The sequence below is a fragment of the Carlito syrichta genome, unplaced genomic scaffold, assembly GCF_000164805.1.
Source record: "Carlito syrichta isolate Samal-C Ts95f unplaced genomic scaffold, Tarsius_syrichta-2.0.1 Scaffold153655, whole genome shotgun sequence".
Classification (NCBI taxonomy): Eukaryota; Metazoa; Chordata; class Mammalia; order Primates; family Tarsiidae; genus Carlito; species Carlito syrichta.
In genome coordinates this window covers 40,255-60,882 of record NW_007097751.1, presented here as the reverse complement: position 1 = coordinate 60,882, position 20,628 = coordinate 40,255, and the positions used below count along the sequence as shown (strand labels likewise).

Below are 20,628 nucleotides of genomic sequence, written 5' to 3'. Positions count from 1 at the left end.
AACTCTGGACCTGGGTCCCAGGTGCCCTGTGTTGACAGTCATGTCTTCATATGAAACCTGAGGAAGACAGAGCTCTGGGCTCAGCCCCCAAGTGTCCTGTGTCTGCAGCAGCGTCTCCTTGGTGGGACTTGGACAGAGCTTTGGTCATGGGTGTGGATGTGGGAGTATGTGAGGAGCGTGGGGCTTCTGTGAGGCTCAGAAATCCCTAAATCATAAATTTGAACTCAACCTCAACCTTGAACCCAAACCACTTAACTGCCCAGGGGAGATGAAGTCTTGTCTGCACATGCTCCACTTCTACTATGCAAGATGGGAAAATACACTCTGTGTCTCTCCCATGGAATGCATGAGAGGAACACACTGGAAAGAAGTCTACTCCAGGCTTTATACCCTGGAGAGCACAGGAACACTGGGCTAAAGCTTAGGACATCCTGCTCTGGATGAGGGGCACTGGAACAGAGCCCAGGCTGTTCTGGTCAGCTCCTCATCTCAGTGTGTTGCATTCCAAGTTCACTTTACAATAATTATTATTATTATTTTAGAGATGAGGGTCTTGCTATATCCCTCAGGCTGGTCTAAAACTCCAGGCCACAGTGATCATCCCATCTTGGCCTTCCAAAGTGCTGGAATGACATGTGTGAGCCACCATGCCTGTCCCCTACAATTATTCTTGAGAACTACAAGAAAGGAGGGGAAACTGGGATGGTCCAAGGTCATCTGGAGAACTGTCCTGCACTTAACTCCATCCTGAGCACTTGACCCAACCTTAGCCTCAGCCAGAACCTCAGCTTCAGCCCAAACTGAGCTCTAGTCAGGACTCCATTGTAAACTGGAGTCAGAACCTGAGTTTGAATGCAGACCCCAAATCCCCACTTGAAATCCCAGTCCCAACTCCAGTTCAGGACCAAACCTCATTCCCACTCTGTCCTTTACCCTAACCTCAAATTCTAAACCCCAATAAAAATCCAAACTCTGAACCTGAACCAAAACTTAAGTATGAATTCATAAACCTTAAAGTCAAACTCAAGTCAGAGTACATGCCTGAGCCCAAAACAAACCTTAAACTAAGCCCAAATCCCAAACTCAACATCCGTATTAACCCAACCCAAACACTGTACTCTAAACCCAAACCATAAATATGAACCAAATTTCGAACTGAAAACCAAACCCAGACCTGAACCCAAACTCCTACACTCTAAAATTGAGCCTGAACCTGAAACATAACTCCCAAATTCTAAGCCCAAACCCAAATTTGAACTAGATCTCACCCAAACCCCTAAACCTGAACCCATGCCTGCAACCCGACTAACCCTATACCCAACGTATTCTGACCATGACCTCAACCCTAAGCTTGAACTTGATTCCAATCCCAAACCTTCAATCTGAGTATGAGCCCAAACATCAACCCCCAATCCTAACCCAATCCCTAATGTGAACAAGAATTCTAAAACAGAACTTCAAGCTGAACCCAAACCCTAACCTGCACTTGAAACATGGGGAATAAAACATTGTAATTGTTTTATGCCACTAAGTTCTTGGGGTATGATTATACAGCAATACATATTTGATAAGGCCATTGTTTGTGGTTTTTGTTACTCATCCCTCATTGTATCACTAGTAACAAATTTGTACTGGGTTTCCAGTTCTAGGCAAGATGGAGAAAGTACTCTACTGTGTCTGTCCCACGGAGTGCAACTATAAAATCCAGGCAGAATGTATGGAGTAAGTAATTTGAAAACTAAAAAACTGGATTAACAGGGACACTGGAAACCAGTCTGGTACCACCAAGCCTGAGGTATTTTGTTTTTTTCTTCCCACACCATGTGGACTTGAGAGAGAACCTGAAACCTAATCCCTAGACCCTAAACCACTAACCCTAATCCCCAACCTTAAACCCTGACACTTGATTAATTTATCCAATTATCATTATGAAACAATCTTCTTTATCCCCAGCAATATCATTTGCTCTGAAATCTGCTTCATCTGATATGATAATAGCTGCTCTAGGTTTCTTTTGATTAATACCTGCATGGTACATTTTCCTGTTTTTACTTTTGTGTGTGTTTGTGGCACGAGCCTATGGTTCCAGCTACTTGGAAGGCTGCTGTTTTTACTTTTAACCTATTTGTGATTAATACTTAAATGGGTTTCTTTTTTTTTTTTTGAGTTGGAGTCTCACTCGGTCACCCACACTGGAGTGCAGTGGCCGCTCCCGGCCACCGCAGCCTCAACCTGCTGGACTCCGGCGATCCTTCTGCCTCAGCCTTCCAAGTAGCTGGAATTACAGGCATGCGCTACCATGCCCGGCTGATTTTTTTATTTATTGTAGAGATGAGGTCTCGCTGCCCAGGCGGGTCTCGAACCCGCGGGCTCAGGCAATCCACTCACCTCAGCCTCCCAAAGGTGCGGGATTACAGGCTGAGCTACCGAGCCTGGCTACACTTCTTAATATATTTTCAGCATAAGTAAAATATTTTTATTCTGTACACTGGCAAAATGTCATCAGAAGAAATGATTCCAGGAACAACTTCTAAACAAGCAATTCTTATTACTCTTAAATTTTATTAATGTCTTCAGTTTGTGTGCCATTTAAAACGAGATATGTGCTTTAAAAAGCATTCTTATACATAAATAGACGAAGGAACAGTTAGGTCATTCCTAAAACATGCACATCAATTTTATTCAGGTGTGTACAAGAAAGGGAAATAAGCTTTAAGCCTTTTTCTTTGTGTTAAAAACATTTGGAAATTATTTAGGAATGCCAAATGTTTTTCTGGAACAAATGTACTTCCCAATAGGAAATGCTGATGCAATTACAAGGCATTAGTGTTGATAAAGAAGACTGGAAAAATGTTTGTGCTATGCAAGAGTAACATGAAAAGAGTTCAGTGGGCCTAAGACACATGTCAGATAAATTAAAAAGGTAGCATAAACGAATGGTTTAGATGGAAGTACAAGTACCATGAGCTAGATTATGAGACACATATATTCAAGGCACATGACTAGGCTAAACAGGTGGCTAGGTTCTATAGATGAATTTGTTCTTTCATTGGGAAAGAGTAAAATGTAATATAATTTCCATTTAATGGCACTTACTGATAAACAGATGCAATTAGATTTATGACAGCAAATGTCTTCCTTTCAGATACACACCGAAAGTACACACTAGATAACAAATGCCAGAGTAGCTGAAGCAGTATGATTACAGTCCAGTTTTCTTACACTGCAGTTAAATGGATATTAAACTGTTTTATATTATTTCTATACACCATATTGTCTATTCTCTTTCAAGTTTCACAAAATAATTCTTCAAAACTAGGCAGATTAAAGAATTTATTAAACCACAAAGGATGTTTAAGCTATTATTCAACAGGAGTCAAACCTAAAACCTGGAGTTGACTGCTGACTGTATTCAGTTTGGGTTTTTCCCATAATGGAAAAATTTTCCCACACTACCTCCATTTGTACAGTTAAAATGCTAGCACATCCACTGTGGTTCTCTTCTTTTTCTTTGGTGAGTCAGAAGAATTTGTTTCCCCACCCCCTCCACTACCCATTCTATTAGCAATAAAATTGCCCTAAATATCCACAAAAGAAAAGGGAATATATAAAAAACCACAACTTACAACAATATTTAAACCATCATCTTCTCCAATCAACTGCAATGGGAAAACAGAGGATATCAAGCTATCCACTGTATTGTGAATGATTAGCACACTGAACTTCATTTCCACAGTGAGTACTAGGAGGACAAGGATAATTATGTGTGCTTCTAATAGGCTAGCAAAATGTTTCCCATCTGACTGATATAAGAATGTTTCATACTTTACCTGTCTGAGCTCCTAGAAACAAGCAGCACCACCAATCCACAAAATAACTATTCTCCATTTATATTGTTTTGAAGCACCTAAAACTTTTCAATAACAAAAGACATTAAGATGAGGTGTTAGCAGTACTATTTGTTTCATGAATACTTTTGTGTGCACATGGAAGTTTCTCCATAATTTTAGTAGACAACTCATAAGACTGGTGGTTTCCATCTTGGCAATAGCTTTGTACAATTAAAAACAAAAATGACACTAGTTAACGAACCAAAGAAACAAACAAAAGCCTTTTTAAGGCTACTGTTGCAATGATGGTTAAATCTGAAGTTCACTGGAATAAATTGGTTGATAGGACAAAGATAAATCTGGAGGCTTAGAACAAGATTTTTAAAAAAGAAAAGGTAAGAAGAGGATTGAAGAGACTGGCAGACTCCATCTGTCAGTAGTGAAAGGCTGAGTCACATGAATTGCTTTTTACTCCTTGTTCTCTCATATTCTTGGTTAATTATAACTTTTTTTTCTTATTTCTTCACACAGCTTGGCCATGTAAATCCACCACAGAGAGGTGACACAATAATATAGATGAACACCTGGAGGGAAGAGGAAGGGAATTTTATTTTCTTGAATCTATCACATACTCCAAAATAATATATGTAACAAAGTAAAGCCTTATTATGAGATACTTCTGGTTCTATTAGAGTAGCAGTTCTGTGACGATGCAATACACTAATCCAATATTTTCAAAGGCAGAAGTAGAGTTAAAACTATCCTTTCTGATATAACTCTCAACCACTTGAATACCAGTATGTTTTCTTCAGTGGGGTTGTTGCTCTTCAATGGTAACTAGGCAGAATCAATGTTATATGAGTAATTCTTACTGATACATCATTAACATGATATAAATATCACAAATAACCATAATTTCCTTGAAGTATGATTTTATTAATTATATTGTAGATTTTGCATATGAATTTAACTTGTCACTATTATGATAAAAATATATAAAAAGCATGATAGAGACTCTATGTCTATATCATTTATGAGCAAGAATGTTGCTGTGAACTATTCAGTGGATAATGACACAATAACTTTTACTACCAAATCAAAGAATAGATGATATAAGTAACACTGCAAAAATGCTTGTGCTATTACAGATGTGTTGACTTTTTAATTCTAGTACTGTAATTTTAAATTATGATATTGCAAAAATAGTAAATCTACTATTTAATAGTAAATCTACTAGTTAATATTATTACAATCTAAAAATACATTTTAAGCATTAGGTTCACCGCACTGAATTAATCATTTTATTTTGCCTTAAATTACAAGTTTTTGAGATCTTTAAGCGACTGATTTCATAACTCACATGCTTGGGGGAAAAAAATTTATGAATTGCACGCCCCCTGCTCCAAAAGTGAGTAAAGCATTTTCCAATCCTTCCCTATAAATGTTGCTGGGGTGGGGATTAATTACAGCAAATTCTGTTTATTATAGAATAGGTTGAACTTCTGACATCCTATTCACACATACACATATGTTCACACATACATATTCCACAAATGTAAAGTTTACCAACTTGATATAAAGTTGACTATTTGTTGCTGCTCTAATATAACAATTTTTACGATATGTTACGTAACAACGCTTCCTGGCAAAGATTGGTATCACATTTAGAGCAGTGCTCTGCACGTAATAAGTAATTAATACATATATTCTGAACTTAACAAAAATTCAGTTGCACAAATCAATCTAAATTTTCAGACCAACGAATAAGGAAGAAGCTAACCTAAGGAGCCTAAAATGTACTATTTTAGAGCGTGAATCTTGAACAAGACAACATTCAAGATAAAATCTATAGATCTGTGACTGCTCTTCTTTGTTAGATAAATCCAGCTGTCTGAGGTGGAGGACCCTCAAGCTGTGGTCCAGGAGAAATAGAGCAGTGCCAGAGATATCTGCTTAGAGATAATTTGAGCTTCTGCAAATGAATGGAAGATAGGGAAGAAAGGTAGTTTTATCTAGCCATGAACTACCCCAGGGTAAAGGCACCCGCCAACTTTATAGTAGGTCTTAAACGTTTGGTTCAAAACTTCTTTATCCTCTTAGAAATTACTGAGAACTCCAAAGGGCTCTGTTAAGGAAGATTATAACAATCAATACTTACTATATTAGAAATTAAAATTTTAAAAACACATAATTTAAAAATAACAATGAGCCTATTACATATAAACAGAAATATCTTTATTAAAAATAACTATATTTCTAGAACAAATCTTTATACTAAAAAATACTATAGTTATATGAGGTCAGTTTTATATGTCTCCTTACATATAATTCTCAAAAGGGAGAAAGGATTTAAGTAGAGATAATATTTCATAGTGACTTCATAGGAAAGTCACTGCCTGGTCATGTGTTTCACTATTGAAAGATATATGTAACTCATTTCAGAGTGTTAATTATTGATAAAGATTCTAGCATCTGATTTCTCAGAGATTGAAAAATAAAATCATACACTAAAAGGACAAAAACTTACAATTGATACAATGATGATGATGATAGTGAGCTTGAGATTCTTCATACACATGGCTCGTGCAAGATTTCTGCTAGTAGTTTTAAAGGTGACAGACTAGGAAAAAAACATGAATTGTTTAATCCCTGGCACTGACTACATGAATGATTTGTAGTAGTACCCTGCAAACATTTTATTTTCACTAGTTCTGTTTAAATTTCAGTGTTCTTTACCTCTTTCCTCTCTTTACAAGTACAGACTGGCCATTAATACTCACTAGTTCCCCAAAGCAGGACTCTGCCAGTCCTATCATAAGCAGTAAGAGCCCCACTGGAAAGGCTTTCCTCTTTTTTCTTCTCCAATGTGGCAATGCACTTGATGATGAGCACCAGAAGTGTTTCTTTCTGCTAGTGCAAACACATTTTTCTCTCTGTACTTCCAATACGAAAGGCTCCTTCTTTTTTATTTTTTTGAGTTGGAGTCTCACTCTGTCGCCCAGACTGGAGTGCAGTGGGCACTCCCGGCCACCGCAGCCTCGACCTGCTGGGCTCCGGCGATCCTTCCGCCTCAGCCTTCCGAGTAGCTGGAATTACAGGTGCGTGCTACCACGCCCGGCTAATTTTTTGATTTATTGTAGAGATGAGGTCTCGCCTGCCCAGGCGGGTATCGAACCTGCAAGCTCAGGCAATCCACTCACCTCAGCCTCCCAAAGGCGCAGGAATACAGGCTGAGCCACCGAGCCTGGCTGAAAGGCTCCTTCTAAGCCAAATGGCTGTAAGCACATTCACCTATTCTGCCCAGTATAATTCTGGGACTTTGAGTCATAAAAACCTGTTTGATTTCCATAGCAAAATATGTATTTACTTGTGTGAAGGCCTAAACCCATAGGACATCATTATATCAGCTATTTATTTTCTTTTGTATCATCAATTTCTTAATATCTAATGAACCATTTACACCAGGACATAAACTGTTTAAAACAGAAAACAAACAACAAAACTCCCTAATAACACAGCAATTCCACTCTTAGGTATATACCTAATAGATATAAGTATATGTTCACCAAAAGACATACACAAAAATGTTCTAATAGCATATAAACAGAAATATCTTTTCCTACCTCAAACTGGAAGCTACCCAAATGCTCATCAAGTGTACAATGCAATCATAAATTATGGAAGAGTCATATCATGGAATATGATACAGCAATGACAATTCACAATTTAACAAGCTATACATCCCAGATGAATTTCACAAACACCATTTTGGGCAAAAGAAACTTGACATAAATACAGTACCTGCTATATTTTATTTATGGGAAGAAGTCAAGACAGTGGTCATCCTTGGAGGAGAGTAGTGACTAGAAGAGGGCAGAAGGGGGCTTTTGGGGTGCTGGTCAAACTCTAATTCTTAATCTGAGTACTGGTTCCACAGGTGTGTTTACTTTGTGAAAATACAAGTTGTATGCTTATGGTTGATACAAATTGGTTTAAAAAAAAAAAAATCAACTCCCTTAACCATACATTCACCTCCAGCCACATTCTTCACAAACTCTCTGCAGTAGAACAGTTGACAGGGGCATCAACCCTTGGACTTAATTTAATGCACAGTGCACAGGATACTATGTGAAGACACAGGTCAAAACTGATTACGTTATCCCTAAATACACACATTGAACAGAATACCTGCATGACTAGGACATATGAGAAGAATCAGTGGTTAAACAGGAGGAGACAAGGCCAGGTGCAGTGGCTCAAGCCTGCCTGTAATCACGGCACTTTGGGAAGCTAAGATGGAAGGATTACTTCAGGCCAGGAGTTTGAGACCAGCCTGGGCAACACAGTGAGACTCTGTCACTACAAAACAAAGAGAAAAAAAAAGAAATAGCTGGGTGTGGTGGTGTGTAACTGTAGTCCCAGCTACTCAGGAGGCTGAAACAGGAGGATAGCTTAAGCCCAGGAGTTCAAGGCTGCAATGAGCTATGATCATGTCACTGCACTGCATGCACTTCAGCCTGAGTAACAGAGTGAGGACCTGTCTCAAAAAAAATAGCGAGGGTGAGGGTGGGGAGGCAGGGAAGAGACTAACTATGCTAAGTAATCATAGCAAACAAGACCTTAATGGATCAGTTACTATAGGAGACAAGACAGAATAATGGTAACAACTTTCTAATAAATATCTTCAGATACAAGACATCATTGCACAGATTTAAAACAAAGTCACAAGTTAGGGCACAGGAAAAAGGAAAAATTAGATAATATGAGACAATATTCCAAAAATATATTTTAATAAAAAGATTGGCATAATTAAAACATTACAAATAGTAGAATATAAATGGCCACAAGCACCTTCTGTGGGAACAACCAAAAAAATTCTCTCAGTAAACAGCAAAATTTCTAGGTTGTAAATTATGAAAGAAGATGCAAAATACATGGAAAACTGATAAAACAAATCCAGGATTAACTTATATAATCAACAGATATTTAACAAGTGCTTATTATGTGCCTGGTACTGATTTAGGCACTTATTACCAGTTGCAGGAGACACCACTGCAGAAAGAGAAGAATCCTTAATCAAGGGACTAACAGAAGAAAATATCTTCACACTAAGAAAGACTTGAAAGGACCTACCCAGCATGCAGCAAGACTACTGAAAGAAGGCACATACTTCCCATCTCTTAGTAACATTTCAGAACTCCAAGCTTTTGTTTCTATTTTTTTTCTGCTTTGAGGCACAATTGTATATATTCGAGGTGTACAATGTGATGTTCTGATATATATATACATTATGAAATGATTACTATAATCAAGCTAAGTAACATATTCATCACCTCACATAGTTAGTTCCTTTGTGTGTGTGTGTGTGGTGAGAATACGTAAGATCTACTCATAGCATATTTTGAACATTCAATACATTATAGTTGCCATGCTGTATGTTAGATATCCAGAACTTATTCCTCTTATAATAGCTTAAGTCCACACACTTTGACCAACATCTCTTCATCTTCTCCACCCAATGGCAACCACTCTTTTACTCTCTGCCTTTATGTAGTCAACATTTTTTTTTTTTTTGAGTTGGAGTCTCACTCAGTCGCCCAGACTGGAGTGCAGTGGCTGCTCCCAGCTACTGCAGCCTCGACCTGCTGGGCTCTGGTGATCCTTCCGCCTCAGCCTTCCAAGTAGCTGGAACTACAGGTGTGCGCTACCACGCTCAGCTAATTTTTTGATTTATTGTAGAGATGAGGTCTTGCCAAGTTGCCCAGGCGGGTCTTGAACCCGCGGGCTCAGGCAATTCGCTCACCTCGGCCTCCCAAAGCGCGGGATTACAGGCTGAGCCACCGAGCCCAGCCTGTATTCAACATTTTTAAGGTTCCATACTGTGAGTGAGATCATAAGCACTTGTCTTTGTGTTTTGCACATTTAACTTAACATATAATGTCCTCTAAGTTCATCCACATTGCCGCAAATGACAGGATCACCTTCTTTAACACTGAACAATATTTCAGTGTGTGTGTAGATCATGTTTTCATCCAGTCACCTGTTGACAGACACTTAAAGGTTGTTTCCATGTCTTGGTTATTGCGACTAAGACTGCAATGAGCATGGGAACACAGATATCTCTTCAAGGTACTGACTTTATTTCCTTTGGGTATAATATACTCTAAAGAGAAATTCCTGGATCACATAATAGTTCTATTTTTAATTTTTGAGGAACTTCCATACTGTTTTCCAGTGTGGCTGTGCCAATTTACATTCCCACCAAGAGATGTACAAGGGTCCTTTTTTCTCAATACCCATATCAATGCTTGTTATCTACTGTCTTTTTTTAATCATAGCTATTGTAACAGGTGTGAGGTAACATCTCAATTTTGGTTTTAATTTGCATTTCCCTGGTGATTAGGGATGCTGGCCATCATTTCATATACCTGTTGACCATCTGTATGTCTTCTTTAGAGAAAGGTCTATTCAGGTCCTTTGTCCACTTTAAAATTGAGGTTGTTTTGTTTTGTTTTTTATTTTTGTTTATTTGCCATTGAGCTGTGAGTCTCACAAACATTTTAGATATTAACCCTTCTTTATCAGGTATATGGTTGGCAAATATTTTATCCCAGTCTGTAGGTTGTCTTTTCATTTTGCTGTTTCCTTTACTGTGCAGAAGCTTTTTCATTTGATACAGTTCCATAAGTTTATTTTTGCTTTTGTTGCCTAGACTTTCAGTGTAATATCTAAAAAACAATTGTACAGAACAATGTCAAGAAGATTTTCCCATGTTTTCTTCTAGAAGTTTTAGTTTCAGGTCTTATGTTTACATCTTTATTTTAAGTGGATTTCTGTATATAGTGTAAGATAAGGGTTCAATTTCATTCTTTTGTATGTGGGTATTCAGTTTTCCTAATACCACTTATTGAAGAGACTGTCCTTTTCCCATTGCATGCTCTTGGCATCCTTGTCAAAGATGAGTTGACCTTATTTATATGCATGAGTTGATTTCTGGGTTCTCTATTCTTCTCCAGTGGCCTATGTGTCTGTTTTTATGCTGGTACCATACTATTTTGATTACCACAGCTTTGAAATATAATTTCAAATCATGAAATATTATCCCTCTAATTTTGTTCTTCTTTCTCAAAATTGCTTTAGCTGTTCTGGACCTTTTGCGTTTCCATATGAATTTTAGAATTGTTTTTTCTATTCTGTGAAAAATGCCATTGGAATTTTGGTAGGAGTTATATTGAATCTGTATATTGTTGTGGGCAGTATGGACATTTTAGCTGTATTGATTTTTCCAATCTATATATAAACAAAGGATATTTTTTCACTGATTTGTGTCTTCAATTTTTTCCATCAATGTTTTATAGTTTTCAGCATACACATTTTTTTTACCTCCTTGGTTAACTTTATTCCTAAGAATTTTATTATTTTTGATGCTATCATACATGGGATTCTTCTCTTGATTTCTTTTTCTAATAGATTGTTTTCTAGATAGTAAAAATCTGATTTAGCATGGGGGCTAGTCACTTCAGAAAAACCCACCCAGAGGAGCTAGAGACTGAGATCAAGCTAGAGGGCAGTCAATCATGCCTACATAATGAAACCCCAACAAAAACTCTGAATGCTAAGGCTTGGATAAGCTTCCCTGTATTGATTGAGTAAGCAATACTCTGTGCATATTGTTACACATTGATGCCAGGAGAGTGACATGTCCTGATTCCATGGGAAGAGTACAACAGAAGTTCCACATTTGGTACCTTCCCCAAGCCCCACTCTATACACTTCTTCCCTTGGCTGATCTTAATATGTATCCTAGGCCAGGCTCGGTGGCTCAGCCTGTAATCCCAGCACTTTGGGGGGTCAAGGCAGTGGATTGCCTGAGTTCACGGGTTCAAGACCAGCCCGGGCAACTTGGCGAGACCTTGTTTCTACAATTAATCAAAAAATTAGCTGGGTGTGGTAGTGGCGCTCCTGGAATTCTGGCTACTTGGAAGGCTGAGGCAGCAGGATTGTTGGAGCCCAGCAGGTTGATGATGGGGTGGCCGTGAGTGTGCCACTGCACTCCAGCCTGGACAACAGAGTGAGACTCCAACTCAAAAAAAAATATGCATCCTTTGCCTGTAATAAACCATAACTGTGAGAATAATAGTGTTTATGGAGTTCTGAAAATCCTTCTAGTGAATTATCAAATCCGAGGGTGGTTTTGAGAATTCCCAAACTTGCAGCTGGTATCAGAAGTGAGGGTGGTCTTGAGAACTGGGCAGACTAAACTATGTAGTTGCTCATGTAGTGGCTTCATTGCAAGCAGATGGCCTAAATGAGATCTTGTGTGCCCTGTCCCTTTCTGCTGTCAATCAATTTTGCCTTGAGACCTCACTAAGTTCTTAAACCACAGTACCTCTCCTCTTTCCCTCCAATGTGGGACAAGATTACAGGAGTCTGAGCCTTCCCAGCAATGTGGAGCAAACTTACATATAAAATACTGATTATCTATGCTTTCAGAAGAGAAAGATTTAGATCAAAAGGGGGACATGAGAAAAGAAAAACAGCTCAGAGCAGTCTGAGTTATGTGGAGTATGCAAAATTTATCTGGTCCACAGACATGAGTATGAGATTTCAGTCATGATTCCTACCACCATGGGAAACTGCTTAAGGGCATTTTGTTTCTGACTAGCTGCCACACCCATTATCTTTATGCTCCTAAAATCTGTCATACAAAGAACAATGTATAACCAATCAAGAGTTTATGTTATTTTAATGCAAATTCTTGATAAAAAACTTAGAAACCATCTCTTCTTTTTTATTGTAAAAGCCCACTTGTAATTGCTGCTAATTGGAGCATTTATTCAAGGCAATTTGACTCTAGGCTCCTGGGCTGTAGTCCTCAAACTTGATCCAAATAAACTCTCTATTCATATTTTTTAAAAACCGTACAGTTACTGAATATCTCAGATGCACTTTTATAAATGAAAAAAAGCACTGAAATGCAGTAATATTAAGAGCATTTTGAGAGGAAATGATCTTAATCATAGAATTCTATACCAGTTGAAATATTTTCTAAAAATGAGAGCAAAATAACATTTTTATCCTCAAAGGGATTTAAAAGGTATTACCACCCACACACCCTTCTGAAGAATACCTGTGAAGACATACCACTAAAACAAAATCACAATACAAAAATCCAAGAAAGAGGAAGATGATTTGGATAGAAAAATGTGGTGGGCAATGAAACTAATAAATCTAAACACAGGTGTGAGATTCAACAGGTTGTGCTAGAGATTCCTCCACAATCCTCAGGTCAATATTTGAACACTGAAAATAACCTGTTTAAAACAAATTCACTATAAATAACAACTGTTATGCCTTACCAAAGCTTCCCTTGGGGATAGGGATATTCTATTCCATTTGTCTATATATCTGATTTTATGTCACAACCATATTGTTTTATCTACTGTAGCTTTGTAACATATTTTGAAAACAGAAAGTGTGATGTCTCTAGTTTTGCTCTTGATAAAGATATTCAAGATATTGCTTTCAATATGTGGAGTATTTTATGGTTCCATATACATTTTAGGTTTTTTCTATTCCTTTAAAAAATGTTATTGGGATTTTGACAGGCATTATATTGACTCTATAGTTCACTCTGGGTAGTATAGACATCTAAAAATACTAAGTCTTCCAATTCATAAACATGAATGCTTTTCATTTGTATTTTAATTTCTTTCAACAATGTTTTGCAATTTTAAATGAACAAATTCTTCATCTCCTTGTTTAAATTTATTCCTAAGTATTACATTTTTCTTGGTGTTATTGTAAAAGGGATTTTCTTAATTTCCTTTTAGAATAGTTTGTTGCTAATGTGTAGAAATGCAATAAATTTTTGCGTGTCAATCATGTATCCTGCCAATTTACTGAATTCATTTATCAATTTTTACAGATTTTTTTGGTGTATATATGTGAAATCTTTAGAGTTTTCGACATATAAAATCATGTAAAATGCCAATATTACTTCTTCTTTTCTAATTTGGATGTCTTTTTCATTTTCTTGCCTAATTGCTCTGGTAAGGGCTTTAATCCCATAAAGTGGTGAGAGTGGGCATCCTTGCCTGTTCCTGTTATTAGGGAAAAGCATTCAGTTTTTCACAGTTGAGCGTGATGCTAGCTGTGAACTTTTCATATACAGTCTTTATTATGTGGAGGTAAATTCCTTCTATTCCTAGTTTGTTGCACGTTTTTGTCATGAAAGGGTGTTGAATTTTGTCAAATGATTTTTAATATTATCATGTGATTTTCATCTTTCACTCTGTTACTGTGGTATATCACATTAATTGATTTGTGTATATTGAATAATCTTTACATCCAGGGATAAATCCCACTTTGTCATGGTGTGTGATCTTGTTAAGGTACTGCTGAATTTGATAATTCATTTTTTATTAGTTGAGAATGTATGCATCTATGTTCATCAGAATATTTTTCTGTGGTTTTCTTGCAGTGTCTTTGGTTTTAGTATCAGAGTAATGCCTCATAAAATGAGTTTAGAAGTGTTTCTTCTTCAATTTTTTGAAAGAGCTTAAGAAGGACTGGTGTTAATTCTTCTTCAAATTTTTGGTAAAATACACCAGTGAAGCCATCTGGTCCTGGACTTTTCTTTGTTGGAAGGTTTCTGATTATGGAGTCAATTTCCTTATTTGCTGTTGGTCTATTCAGGTTTTCTATTTATTCATAATTCAGTCTTGGTAAGGTTGTATGCTTCTAAGAATCTATAAATTTCTTCAAGGTTATCCAATCTGTTGACATATATGAGGAGGAACCCCCCAAAATCCAGAATTTATTTATTTATTTATTTATTTTATTAATTCTTTTTAGTTGGAGTCTCACTGTCACCCAGACTGGAGTGCAGTGGCCACTCCCGGCCACTGCAGCCTTGACCGGCTGGGCTCCGGCGATCCTTCCGCCTCAGCCTTCCAAGTAGCTGGAACTACAGGTGTGCACTACCACGCCTGGCTAATTTTTGATTTATTGTAGAGATGAGGTCTTGCCAAGTTGCCCAAGCGGGTCTCAAACCCGCGGGCTCAGGCAATCCACTCACCTCGGCCTCTCAAAGTGCTGGGATTACAGGCTGAGCCACCAAACCCGGCCCCAGAATTTATTTATAAAAATTGTGTATTTATCCTTACATGTTTAAACTTCAGTCACCTTCAAAGTACTGTTTGTTTGATGCAACACATCTACAGAGATGCTTTTTCCACTGCTCAAAACAGTTTTTGAACTCATCAATTTTGATGCCTTTTAGTGTTTTTGCCATTTTTTGTTTCACACCTTCCAAACTGGCAAAACATTTTCCTTTGAGGAGTTTTTTCATCTGGGGAAACAAAAAAAAGTCGCTCGGGGCAAGATCAGGTAAATAAGGAGGGTGGGGTACAAAAGGTCATGCCATTTTTGGTCAAAAACTGCTGAACACTCAGTGTGGTGTGGGCAGGTGTGCTCATAAGTCACTCATCACGAAATGGGCAAACACCTTGAAAAAAATTATAAAAAAAAAAAATTCACTGAAGGTGAATGTAGCCTCTCACAACAATGCTGGCTGGTACACTGATGCCTATGGGTTCCTAGAACCCCTACCTAGCAGGGAAGCCTATACTACAAGGGGCCTGCCCTCCGAAAAATAATTTCAGTTATTTTTCGGTCTCTCCTTGTAATTGTTCATAATCGTCTCTTATGATCCTTCTTATTTCTGTGGTATTATTCTGTCGTAATGTCTCCCCTTTTACTTCTAATTCTATTCAAGAATAAAATATTTTGGAAAAAAATTAAACAATTAGGGGAAAGGTTTGTATGCTTAAAACTACAAAACAATGCTGAAAGAAATTAAAGACCATCTAAATAAATAGAAAGACATCCCATGTCCATGGACTGAAAGACTTTATATTGTTGAGATGATAATACTACCCAAAGTGATGCAATACAATCCCTATCAAAATCCCAACAACACTTTTTGAATGAAGTCTGACCCTTACTTTACACCGTATACAAAAATTAATTCAAAATGGATCAAAAACCTAAACTTGAGAGCTAAAAGTATAAACTCTTAAAATAAAACATAGGAGAAAAGCTTCATGACATTGAATTTGGCAATGACTTCTTGGATATGACAATAGAAGCACAGAAATTAAAGAAAAATATAGATAAACTAAACTTTATCGAATTGAAAAACTCTTGTGTATCAATGGATACAATTAAGAGAGTGAAAAAACCCATAGAACTGGAGAAAATATTTGCAAAGCATATATCTGATAAGGGATTAATATCCAGAATATATTAAAAATAGTCCTATAACTAAATAACTACCAACAAATTCTATTAAAAAATTGGCAAAGAATTTGAACAATTTCTCGAAAGAAGATATACAAATGGACAATAAGTACATGGGAAGATGTAATATCATTAGCTTTGTTGTACACACTTTAAATTTTTATGTATGATATTTTAACATCTTAAAAAACCATTTGGCTAGGGAAAGACTTTCCCTCTCAGGGTCAGTCAATTCTTAGAGATAGCAAAGGACCCAGCAGGGAGCATATCTTTGACATACAAACTAAGCAACCCAGAGCTATACCTCCTCTATCTGACCTGTACACTCCAAGAGGCAATATTCTTTTGTCTTAATCAGGGCCAGGTACCAGGTAACTAGAGACCATTCCTTTACCTTAGAGTTCACTGAAATTATTCAAACTAGTCAATCCTAAGCGGTTTTACTCTGCCTTGCCTTGCCCTTCCTGCAAAAACCCCAATAAAGGCTCTAGCCTTGGTTTTCCCTTTACCTACTCCTTCTACCTCCTGAACACCCTGGTGTTTTCCCCTGCAACACTGTGTAGCATGTCGTGACCCTATCTTAGGGGCCTGTGAGCATAATAAACTTCTTCCATCCAAGCCTCATTCCAATCCCCTCCTGTGGTCCACTGACTTTACCATACCATAATCAACATGTACATTCTTAGACTATTAGTCATTAGGTAAATACAAATAAAAATACAATGAGATACTACTTCACATCCACTAGGATGGCTATAATAAAAAAGATGAAAAAGAAAAATAAGTGTTGGCAAGGATGTGGAGAGATTGGTACCCTCGTCAATGCAAAATGGTACAGTCGCTATAGAAAACAGTTCAGCAGTTCCTCAAAGAGCTAAACACAGAATTACTACATGACCCAACAATACTACTCCTAGGTACAGGCCCAAAGGAATTGAAATCAGGGACGTGAACAGACACTTGTATGCCAATGCTCACTGAAGCATTATTCACAATAGCTAAAAGACAATCCAAGTATCCACCAATAGATGAATAAATAAAATATGATATATACATACAATGGAATAGTATTCAGTCATAAGAAGGAATGAAGTTATACAAGCTACAACATGGATGAACACAGAAAACATTATGCTAAGTAAAATAAGCCGAACACAAAAGGACACATTTTATATGAGATACCTAAAATAGGAAAATTCATAGAGTCAGAAAGTAGATTAGAAGGGGCCAAGAATGAGGGGAACGGGGAGCTACTACTTAATGGTTATAAAGTTTCTGTCAGGGATGATAAAGTTTTGGAACTAGTGATAGTTGCACAACATTATGAAATATAATTAATTCCATTGAATTGCCCACTCAAAATGGTTAAAATGGCAAAAATTTATGCTTACATATATTTTACCACAATTAAAAAATTAATAAATTAATATATCAAGCCTCACTGAATTATACACTTTAAATGGGCTATTTGTATGGTCTCTGAATTATTTCTCAGTAAAGGCGTTAAAAAAACCAACAGGTGATAAAACAATTTTAAGTAATCAAAATTAAAAAAGAAAAGAGAATGGGGCAAATAAAAAACAAAGGGCAAGATACTTAAACCCAACTCTATCAAAATTTACATTACATTACATGTGAGTAGTATAAACATTTCCATTATAAATATACTTCATATATTCAAGAAGGCAGAAGAAAGCATGCATATGCTAAGGAGACACATGGAAGATATAAAAAATCCAAATCAAACTTGTAGAGATAAGAAATACACAGGATAGGACAGATTAATAGCAGATTGCAAACTGCAGAAGATAAGTATGCCTGAAGACATGGCAATACAAACTATCCTAAATGATATACAGATGGGGGAAAAAGCCCCCCCCCAAAAGAACTGAGCATCACTGAGTTGGGGGACAATTTCAAGTGGTTTAATATACATGTAACTGGAGTCCTAGAAGAAGCCGAATATTTTCATAATTTGATGAAAACTACAAATACACAGCTCAACAAACCTCAAACTGAAGAAACATAAAGAAAACTATACCAAGGCATATTATAACTAAATTTCTTAGAACCAATGATAGGCCAGGTGTGGTAACTCATGCCTGTAATCCCAGCACTTTGGAAGGCCAAGGCAGAAGGATTGCTTGAAACCAGGAGTTGGAGATCAGCCTAGGCAGCATAGCAAGAACTCGTCTCTACAAATATTTTAAAAATTAGCCAGACGTGGTGGTGTGTGCCTGTAGCCCCAGTTACTTGGGAGGTTGCAGTGGAGGATCTCCTGAGCCCAGGAAGTTGAGGCTGCGGTGAGCTGTGATTGTGCCACTGCACTCCAGCCTGGGCAACAGAGTGAGATCTCCACTCAAACAAACAAAAAACAAAACAAAAACAATGATAAAGAGAAAATCTAGATACCTCCTAGAGGAAAAAAAGACACATTTTGTATGTAAGAATGACATCAGAATTCTTGTCAGAAACAATGTAAAAGATAGTGATGAATTTTCTTTAAAGTATTAAAAGGAAAAAATTGTTGACCTAGAATTCTATACTCAGTGAAAATATCTTTTTAAAAAAGGAAATAAAATAAAAACTTTTCAGACATACAAAAGATGAAATAATTCATTTCCAGAAGACCAGCACTACAAGAAATGTTTAAAGTAAATCCTGCACGAAAAAAAAACAGCAGACAGGAACTCGGATCTACACAAAATAATTAAGAGCACGGAGGCCGGGCATGGAGACTCAAGCCTGTAATTCCAGCACTTTGGGACCAGTGGTTTGAGACCAGCCTGGGCAACTTGGTGAGACCTCACCTCTACAATAATTCAAAAAAAATTTGCCAGGCATGGTGGCATGTGCCTGTAGTTCCAGCTACTTGGAAGGCTGAGGCGGAAGAAATGCCTGAGCCCAGCAGGTTGAGGCTACGGTGGTCATAAGCGTGCCACTGCACTCCAGCCTGGGTGACAGTGAGACTTTGATGCAAAAAAAAAAAAAGAGCGCTTAAATGGTAGCTACATGGGTAAATAGAAAAGACTTTTCGTATTACTTAAATATCTTAAAAAAAATCAACTGTTTAGACAATGACAGTGTATTGTGAGGTTTATGATATGTGTGTGAATAAAAGTATGACAATAACAGCATAAAGGCCAGGAAGGAAAATTAGAAGTATACTATCGTAAGGCTCTTATACTATTAATGAAATGGAATGATACCACTTGAAGGGAGACTATGTTAAGTTAAAAACTTATACTATAAACCCTAAAGCAGTCAGAAAATAACAAAACAGAAGCTATAGCTAATAAACTGACAAAGGAGGTACAATGGATTAAAAAAGGATTCAATCCAATGGAAGAAAAAGAGGGAGATGGGAACAAAGAAGAGATAAGATACATAGGAAACAAATAGCAAGATGGCAGATTTTAAATATTCACATAAAGGAAACTCCAGACCCAGTCTGTTTTACTAGTGAATTATTCCAAACATCTAAGGAACACATAATACCTATAGTACCTAAACTCAGAGGATAAAGAGGTAACAATTTCCAACTTGTTTAATGAGGCTAGCATATTCCTGATACAAAACAAAACAAAAAATTACAGACCAATTATCTTTTATGAACATACATGCAAAATTCTAGGACAAAACAAATAGCAAATTCAAAAAAGTATTATATAAGAAGGATAATAAGTTATGACCTAGTGTAAAGTTGGTTTACATTCAAAAATCCACTTGGCCGTGGTGGCTCATGCCTGAAATCTCAACATTTAGGGAAGCTGAGGCAGAAGGATTGCTTGAGGCCAGGAGTTTGAGACTAGCCTAGGCAACACAACGAGAACCTACCTCCACAAAAAAAAAAAAAAAAAAAACTTAGTCAGGCATGGTGGTGTATACCTACAATCCCAACTACTTGGGAGGTTGAGGTTGGAGGATCACTTGAGCACAGGAGGTCAAGGCTGCAGTGAGCCACGATCATTCCATTGCACTCCAGCATGGGCAACAGAGTGAGACTCTGTCTCTAAAAGAAAATAAATAAATAAACAAATAAAATGTAATTTGCCACATTAACTAAATAAAGGAGAAAAACCAATTATCTCAATAAATGGACAAAAAGTATTTGACAAAATCATGAATAAAACTCTCAAATGAGGAACTGAAGGAAATTCTTCCACCTGATAAAAGGCACCTACAAAAAATATACGCTTAACCACACACTTAACAGTGAAAATATTGAATGTTCCCCCATAAGATGGCCAATAGGCAAGAATACCCTTTGCTGTCACTTGTATTAAATATTGTGTAGAAGGAACTCAAATGCGCCGGAAGGAAAAAAATAAATAGCCCCATTAAAAAGTGGGCAAAAGACATGAACAGACACTTCTCAAAAGAAGATATACAGGCAGCCAACAGACACATGAAAAAGTGCTCAGCCTCACTCATCATCAGAGAAATACAAATCAAAACCACACTGAGATACCACCTAACCCCAGTAAGAATGGCA

The 20,628-nt window shown here is 37.1% G+C and overlaps 1 protein-coding gene across 6 annotated transcripts in view; it reads right to left on the bottom strand.

Moving 5' to 3' along the window:
* Positions 1–2,542: 2,542 nt before the first annotated feature.
* The window catches only part of VAMP7 (vesicle associated membrane protein 7), a 54,460-nt gene continuing 36,374 nt past the window's right edge, over positions 2,543–20,628 (bottom strand). For all 6 annotated transcript variants that reach the window (XM_008050776.1, XM_021708960.1, XM_021708962.1 and 3 more), the window contains 2 exons: positions 6,358–6,450; positions 2,543–4,414 (listed from right to left, as the gene is read on the bottom strand). In XM_008050776.1, the coding sequence (XP_008048967.1) occupies positions 4,346–4,414; positions 6,358–6,450 (162 nt within the window). In that variant the 3' untranslated portion in view covers positions 2,543–4,345. The remainder of the gene's footprint in view (positions 4,415–6,357; positions 6,451–20,628) is intronic.